At 32.8% G+C, this 9,178-nt stretch overlaps 1 protein-coding gene across 1 annotated transcript; it reads left to right on the forward strand.

Annotated features, from left to right (window-relative positions):
• Positions 1 to 290: 290 nt before the first annotated feature.
• Positions 291 to 8,627, forward strand: LOC132725283 (type 2 phosphatidylinositol 4,5-bisphosphate 4-phosphatase-like; the record flags this gene model as incomplete). The annotated part of the gene is given in 5 exon segments (XM_060710381.1): positions 291 to 396; positions 1,134 to 1,183; positions 3,787 to 3,877; positions 4,585 to 4,639; positions 6,095 to 8,627. Coding segments are annotated over 5 exon segments (391 nt in total), but the record flags the coding sequence as incomplete, so codon positions are not given.
• Between the last annotated feature and the right edge of the window lie 551 nt (positions 8,628 to 9,178).

Consider the following 9,178-nt stretch of genomic DNA (forward strand, 5'->3'; position numbering starts at 1 on the left):
GGCTGTGTGAAATATGACCTTCACCACCAAATTCACTAGACTAGAGTGCATTGATATATTCCTACTCTGATCTTTTATTGAGTTAACAACAGATTTAACCACTAATCTGATAATAAGAATAAGATTGGTCAGGGATCTATGCATTATGACAATCTTCAAAATTGTATAGAAACAAAAAAAATCTGTTCCTACACTACTATTTAGTGTTGTATCAATGTGGTGGCATAGCATTTTTCTCAAATGCAATCTTGTTTCTCATGAACATGTCAATATTATTGATTATTTTCTAGCAAGAGAATCATTACCCTTGGGGCCCCAGGGGTCATAACCAGTGCAACTGTGAGAGCCCCAAACACAAACAGAGTGCAGTGTGTTTATTGTAATGAAATATTCTTGGTAAGTTATGCTGTTAAACTATTGATAATGTTATTAAGGTTTATTATAGTAGTGTAATTACTAACCATTTATAAATGTTATTAAGGTATGTTATAATAGTGTAATTACTTTGCAAGCTCTCCAGAACTTTAAAGTAAACATCAACCCTTTTCTCCAGTGATACATGTTTCATATGCGACCAGTGCAGGTCCAATTCAGTGAAATCTAAGAATATTAAGCTAAATATATAGTAGAATAAATTTAAAACTGGAATTCGGGCTAGTAAATTCAAAATCTTAAATTCATTGACTGATAAAAGCAAACAGTGGAGATCCTGATCAGACTGCACACGTTAAAACACGCATCAATTGGAGTACAATGTTAAACATACTTGAACAAAAAATGATTAGCCTTTGCCCCCCAGTTTAAACAATTGGTCACATAATACTTTGTCTAATGCATTCTCTCTCAGATTGTTTATATAGTATTTTAAAACACTTCTTTTGTGAACAGGGGGTCTGATTTTCAGGTTGTGCTGCAAATATTATTAATCATTGTTTTTCATTAAAATGGCTTTTATTTTATATACAATAATGCATTGCTTATAACATTCACACATTTTTTCTATCATTGTCACTTACCGGTACAATAGATACATGAATTATGCAAATATTATCATAATATTATTGAATATAATTATGGTAGTTAATAAAACAAACAAAAATGATGTACTTTTTTTATTTTTTCATGTGTTCCAGTTTGCAGTTACAAGAACAGCTTTGGCGAGATGTTCAAACTGTAACAGAGTGTAAGTAGAAAAATTGTTTAACCCTTTACCTCATATACGCGAAACAATGCCTTTTGCGACCCCCCCCCCCCCCCCCTTTTTGTGCCCCCACGTTAGTGGCAGGCATTTAGATTTACATTTGTCCGTCCATCCGTCAGTCCTTCCGTCCGTCCACTTTTGTGTCACACGTAACTCAAAAAGTATTTGACCTAAAGTCATGAAACTTTACAGGAATGTTGATCAGCATGTGTAGTTGTGCACCTGGGTATTTTCGTCTGGATATTTTTAGTATTTTCAGAGTTATTGCCCTTGACTTAGTAAAATTTTGCAATTTTCAATTTGTGTCGCATGTAACTCAAAAAGTATTTGACCTAGAGTCATGAAACTTTACATAAATGTTGATCAGCATTTGTAGTTGTGCACCTGGGTATTTTGTCTGGATATTTTTAGTATTTTCAGAGTTATTGCCCTTGACTTAGTAAAATTTTTCAATTTTCAACTTGTGTCGCACGTAACTCAAAAAGTATTTGACCTAAAGTCATGAAACTTTACAAGTATGTTGATCAGCATGTGTAGTTGTGCACCTGGGTATATTCGTGTGGATATTTTTAGTATTTTCAGAGTTATTGCCCTTGACTTAGTAAAATTTTGCAAATTTTAACATGTGTCGCACATAACTCAAAGTATTTGACCTAGAGTCATGTAACTTTACAGGAAAATTGATCAGCATGTGCAGTTGTGCACCAGGTATTTTTGTCTGGATTTATTTAGTATTTTTAGAGTTATTGCCCTTCACTTAGAAAATTTTCAACTTGTGTCCCAAGTTACTCAAAAAGGATTTGACATAGTTGCTCAGCATATTTAGATTTGCACCTAGGGTTTCGCTTGTGGATTTATCCAGTATTTGTAGAGTTATTTCCCTTGACTTAGTAAAAAGATTGACAGAACAGTGGCGCGGTGGGGGCACCCGTGTCCTATGAACACATTTCTAGTTTAGGCCTGAAATAGTGAAAAAATGTCCTATTTAGGCCCCAAACACATGTTTTTATTTGAGAAATATTGCTTAAAAAAGTGAGCACTTTTTCCACGCCGCCCCCATCCAAAAGATACATCAGGGGGTTGCCAGAAGGGGGATGTGCCCCCTTCTGTTTAGGGGGTTTAAAAGGGGGCGTAGTACACCTCATAGCCAAGAAAATTTTGGACTTGTGAGAGGCTTAAAATGACCCCAGATTGATCATAAGGTAATGTGTAACCAACGCTGAAAAGCCTTTGACTCTATCTCAATCCCTTCAGAAGTTGCAGCACTTTGAAATAAATTTTGATGGAAAAAATCGAGACAAAATAGTGATTTTTGGCAATTTTGAGATGTCCCCTCTTTGCCATGGTAACAGGAAATTCAAGACTAAGCATGTCGTTACAAAGGCAATGGTCCAGTCAACATTTGTGCCAAGTTTGATTAGTATTAAAGCATTTTTCATAGTTTCATAGCAGTTTGAACATGTTAGAGGAGGCTTTTCAGTGAAAATGGCCATTTTTCACAATATGTTCATGGGGGAAAGGGTTAAATTCTATTTCTATTTTAGATTGACTATTTGGAGAATATGGAGTGCTATTGTACTTGAGTTTGCTTTGCCATCAAACATTTGTTAAGTTTTGCGTGCATGTTGGAATCTCCAAAACTACTAAAGGGCATTGGTTGAAACTTCACATATACTTTATTTTAGGCCCTAATAGGGAGTCTCTAACTTTAGCATGGAAATTTACAGAATTATGGCCCTTTTTGAACTTAGAAATTTCTACATTATCCAGACTGTCTTTTGTACTCTCAAGCACTGAGAAATGGCAAACATGCCGTCCTACTGACTTCTCTTTTTATTTATTGAAAAATTGCAAATGCAAGATGCTGACTATTTCATTTGTTTGTTGTTTTTTAACATTTTTTTCGAGGTAGCGCATGAAAACAGCAGTTGCCACTTTCATTTTAAGAGGAGGCCCTGGTTCTTTTACATGTATGTGTAGAGCAACAATATACAATATGTATGTAACCACAGGATTTAAGGTCTCATTCCAAAGACTGATAGTATTGTGTAGTGATGTGGTGGGTCAGGGTTTTAATCTTTGACCCTTGTATTACTAGACTAGTGTGTCTTCTGAATCACTGATCAGCTCCAAATAAGATTTTAAACAAAGGGTGCACTTAAAAATTTTAATTAATTTTTTTTAATTTTGTTTGTTTGTCTTTGATATTATAAGAGGGTGTGACTGAATTATACTTTTTGTCTCAATTATTTTTCAAAGGATAAGTCGCATAATGTTATTTAAGGGGCAGGTCTCATTCTGTTTTGAACAACAAGTGACTCAAGATATTATCAAAGAGGCATGTTTCCATATAACATAAAAGGATCAGGAATCGGGGAAATCTTTAGAAAGTATGCCACTAGATAGTATTAAGGGGCTGTGTCACATAATTTCATAAAGTTGCTGCATTTGTATAAAATAGATCATATTGAAACATAAGGATTGTCCAATCACAATCAATTTTACAGGTTTTTAATGTTATTGCTATTATTTTGATAATTTGCCAATTCCATTAAATTTTTACTTTCGTTTTTTTTCATGAACAGTTCTGCAGTGGAGTCAAGTTTCATCAGGACCAGATGTATAATATATGCAATTTTAGGGCTGGTGTTTCTAGGAGCTGGTATCGGTGTAACGGTGAGTGGATTATTTAAGTGGTTTCTTGTAGGGTTGATAAATAGAGGAAACCACAGATTCTTACCTTTTTACCATGGATTCTAACAGTTTTGATCTTAATTGCAGGTCAGTAATACCTGTTAGATTCAATTTAATATGTTGATTTTAAGTCACTGTAATGCTGTTAAACGTCATATGGTGAAATTTTCAGCTTTTTTTATGGAGGAAGACCTCCGGTACCCCTTTGTGGGTAATTAAAGGCATGAAGGAGCACCTGACTAGAACCTCCAACCTTCAATCATTAATCTGAATTGCTATACACAGTTTGAACTGGAATTAATGCTTGTTCAGAAAAATAGCTTCCATGGTCCAAATAACATGGGATTGTGGCCTAGAGGTAAGAGTGTCTGCCTCTCAACCTAGGGAGCATGGGTTTGAACCCTACTTGGGTCATGTCCATATTTCAACAGCTTTACTTAGTTCCAAGAAGACTGATTCAGATAAGCTTCCAGTTTTTATTAAAATCAAACTAATATCATTATATATATATATGTGTGTGTGTGTGTGTTTTATAACTAAAGAACATTGATGTTTGTTCACATTATGGTCCATCAGTGCAGGTTTGTTCATCTGTTTATCGTGCACCTGGCATGACCTTAATTGTTTGTTTAATTGTAAAGACTAAAGGGACAAATCTAAAACATTTATATTTTACATGTTTATTATAGGTTGGTACATATGAGTTGGCGGCAGACTCCGGTGGAATTTATACTGTATGGGTTGGTGAGTATACATAGATAATTGCTTAAGTCGATTTTTTTTTTATTTTTTCAAATTACTAAAATCACCAAATTCTAGCGATACAGTTATATTATTAGCAATGAAGTTGAAATCACACCATTAATTTTGCCTTGTTATGGTAATAGAAATTGTCGATTGATGCAAAATCTTTCAGTATAAAACATATAACTACATAATAGCCATAAGTTATTTTCTTCCTTACTTTCTTATTTTACAGAAATATCTTATTTTAGTTATTCATTATTAGTGTAAGAAAATATACATTATAATCAAAACATATATGACCAGAAACAAATCATATTATTAGTTATAATTATATATGATGGATTATATATGTCAGGTTATAAACCTCAGTTAATTACTGTGTAAATTGTTATAAGATTATATTGCAAACAACCATTACAGTATGGTCATATAACCAGGCAAAAAGTCATTATAATGAATTTATGATACTGTTTATATCATAGTTCCTTTTTTTGAGGAAAAATGAAAAATACTTTGTTATTATACAGGGGCTGTGTTTATAAATCACATAAACATAAAAATTATCCAAGCCACAGGGACGTTATAAACATACAATTTTATGTGAAAAAAAAATACAGTCAAGCGTGTATTAAGCGACTGCTCAAAGGAAACACCAAAATTGGTTGCTGAACAGTTTTCATGTTTGACATTTTTCCAGAATTTTTAAACTTCTCTGTTGTATTTCCTTCTCTCCAACAAGAAAACCCTGATAAGTGAAGATTTTTTCTGTTGTGCATTTTCATTTGAAATAAACAAACTACATATTACTGTTACAATTAATTTAATTGCTGATCAAGTTCAAGGTCAATTTAATGCAGTCTAAATATCAACAGCGAATCGTATACACCATCTCAGTAGGGGCGTAGCTTTTCATTGTTCTATCGATATAATTGAATAATAGATGTAATACGTACTTTGCATAAGCTAAAAACGGTTTGGGAAATAAAGGGTTTTCACACATTTATATATTGTATTTTGATTGTTGACACTAATTGGACATGAGGACGCGGGGTTCTCTAAAACACAAACACTTAACAGGTAAAAGTGGTTGTGTAATGAAAAGATATATCTCAATTAGCTGACTAATTAGCGGTCGTTGGTCGCGTTGAGCAAAAGTCGCTAAATACATTAAAGATATAGAGAGAAAATGATCAGGAGGAATATAAAGTGGTCGCATAAGACAAAAGTCTTTTAATAAATGTGTTTGCATGGGCAAGTTAGACTGTATATAAACTAAATATGTTGACTCTTGTGGAAAAAAGGCATTTTTTATATGATTGAAAACAAATTGACTTTTAGATGGTCTGTTAAGGTATTGGTATGCATGGCCATCATATGTGATTCAGTCTGTCTTTGTGTATTTGTAGGCTTTCATACTTATAGGTATCATAACTATTTGTCTTTTTAATGCAGGTGCGTTTGTGATTGGCGTATTGTTCTTAGTCAGAGCTACATACATGGGTATGATCAGAACAAGCACTGTGATTGGGCCAGCAGTTTAAGGTGGTATAGTGGGCGTGTGGTGGGCCTGTTGTGGGCGTGTGCAAAAAAAGACTTTGGATATTATTCCTCACTACATTTATACTATTGTCATATTGTTACAATTTTTGTTGATCAAATCAAAGTCATGATGTGACACTGTTAAAAAAGAAATAATAACTTACCCTACTGATATTTCCTGAACTTAGACTTGTCCAACTTTTCAATTTTATTTTGAATCAAACCACTATCACTTCTAGGGATATTGGGATAAAAATTTGGAAGTTTGTTGGTCAACTGAAGATACTGGTGAGGCATGAATGTGCAGACTGACCTGGCTCTTTACAGGTAGCATTGTTTTGAAACTTTGTTTCATACATTGTATTATAATTTTATGATAGCTTAATGGCAAGTGTACATAGCTAAACTAAATTGACATGCTGTCCCTCACAACATTCTTTTTTAATTTATATTTACCAATTTTCTGAACCTTTGTCGATTGAACGTCCATAGTTTAACAGGGCTTTTATTTTCAATAATGGTGCCATGTTCCATCCTGTTTATTCTGTGACCTGTCACCTTGGATATTTCTCTACTTCCAGTTTTAATAAATGTAATTTCCATAGTGAGAAAAATCAAGATAGGGTAATTGTACTGTTAAATAAAAATCAGTAAAAATAAAGTAGTTGGTAATTGTCTGAGAAGGGATACATTTGGGATTTTGAAAAATCTAAATCATAGCCACCTGTTTGTCAGTCTGCACAAAAATGCTTGATTTTTATGAAGAGCAATGGTAAATTGATCAGGAAGGTAGGGGGTTGTAATTGTATGAAGAAATAATTTCAAATATTACTGTTTACTTGTACTGATTTACTAGCATTTATATAAAGAGTACAAAAAACACATTTTGTTATTAAATTCTAATAGTGTGATATGTTTATATGTATGTTTATGTACGTTTCATATTTATAAGTTGTTTTTATATAGATACATTTAGAATATTTTGTGTCAAAACAATACTTTCATTCTATTGGGCGAATTGAGTACATTTAAACCTGAGATTATGTTACATTTTCCGGATATTGCCGTTAAGTTTATACTTCTATATTAAAGTGTTCTATTTTCTTTATATTGTGCCAAGTTCTTGAGTTGCCAGTTGCCCCTCACTGCTGTGTGTTACGGTCTCACCAAGGTTGTTAACAACTTTTGAGTGTCCATTCAACAGACACTTTTGTATGTTCATTCAACAGACAAACTGGAAAGATTGCATATGACTTACCTATAACTTGTTGTTGCTTTAAAGATAGTAATGTATTGTTTGCTATGCAGATATCTTTCAGTTCTGTGAAACTATGACAGTGAAAATAGATATAAATTTTCTTTGCATTATTATGAAATATTGCAAGATTTTACATATGACCTTCTTTATGAAATTTTTGCACAGCTGGACTTGTACAATGCAATACATGTAGTATACTATTAGTTGTTAAGATTTTCAACATGTTATAAGGCCCAATATAAATGTTTTTTTGGAAATATAACCAGAGCCTCTAGGTGAGGGTTATATTGCAGACAACTGATTATATACGGCCATATAACCTGTCAGAAATAATTATAAGAAATTAATAATACAGTAAGCACCTTTTCTAAGAGATAAAAGTAAGATTTTTTCATAAATTGACAGCAGCCTTGTATATTATTAGTTATAAAGATTTTTGACAGATTAAATGGCCCTATATAAATGGTTGCTTGGCAATATAAACAGAGCCCCTAGGCGATGGTGATAATGCAGACACCTATTTATATAGGGCCATATAACTTGTCAGAAATAATTACAACAAATCTTTATTATACAACAAGCATCTTCTCTTACAGAAAACAGTAAGAGATTTTTATAAATTGATAGCAGTGGTTTATATAAATCTAAACGTCACGGTTATCCAATGAAAATCGGCGTTACAAACATGCAGTCTTATGAGACATCATGATTTGATGTTTATTTGCTAAGTTAAATGGTATATAAGAAATAGAATAACAATACTATGAAGAAAAATGGAATGAACAATTTAATGATTTTTTTTACCCTTGGCTATTGTTTTTATTTTGCTTCTTTTGCTATTATGTACAAAATTTAGATATTTAAGTACTAGTTTATTGAAATATTCGAATTGGGTTTGCAATATTATCAATTTGACCTAAAGAAATATTTAAATGAATTGAAGTTTTATGGTCATTTGTCTGCCAATGTCTGTTAGTTTCACATTAATAAAAATAAGCAATTATCTTTCAATTAGTGCTTGTATAATATAAATGCTTGCTCTTTGTCTAAAGTGCTAAAATGTGTGTTTTATGTTAAATTATGTTAAATTTTTAGAGCTGCTCTTTTTTTACACAATGTGCATATTTTGTTGATAAAACTCATTTCCTAATAAAACAATGTATTTTATTTTATAAATGTGATACTCAATCTGTTTTTGTTTTCAATTGATATCCTTCATATTCTTGTTATCGAAGAATGTAAAACAAAATTATTACTTTAAAAGTTACAGATTTACATAAAAAACGTACCTTTTCAGTATTTTTTAAACAGCTGTCCGTAAGACGTTCACTCGTGTGATACAGAAATAAACTGAAATTGCAAGTCAAAAAGTGGGCAACCCATGACGGAGTAGTCTTCTTGTCTAGAAGTGGGAGTGATAGTCACTTAAAACGTTCAAGTTTTAAAGCTATTCCTTGAAGGGTGAAGAGAAAAAATGCTATGCTAGTTCCCAGTAGTCTATGTTTAATGGGGGGTCCATCCGCCCTTTAATTCACCAAAGCAGCTTTCGCTAACGAGTGCGAACCCCGGACACACCACCAGTCATGACTTCAAAGGTTTATTTTTGAAGCACAAAGCGGTAATAATTTACCTCCGTGCAATTTTCATAAGAGTATAAGCTTAAGATTAGAATTTTGAACCGAAAGTAGGCCACTACAATGGGCAATGTACACCTACGTACTGTTACCTGTGACTATTAA

This window comes from Ruditapes philippinarum, unplaced genomic scaffold, assembly GCF_026571515.1.
Source record: "Ruditapes philippinarum isolate M1 unplaced genomic scaffold, ASM2657151v2 ctg1566_1_1_1_1, whole genome shotgun sequence".
Lineage (NCBI taxonomy): Eukaryota > Metazoa > Mollusca > Bivalvia > Venerida > Veneridae > Ruditapes > Ruditapes philippinarum.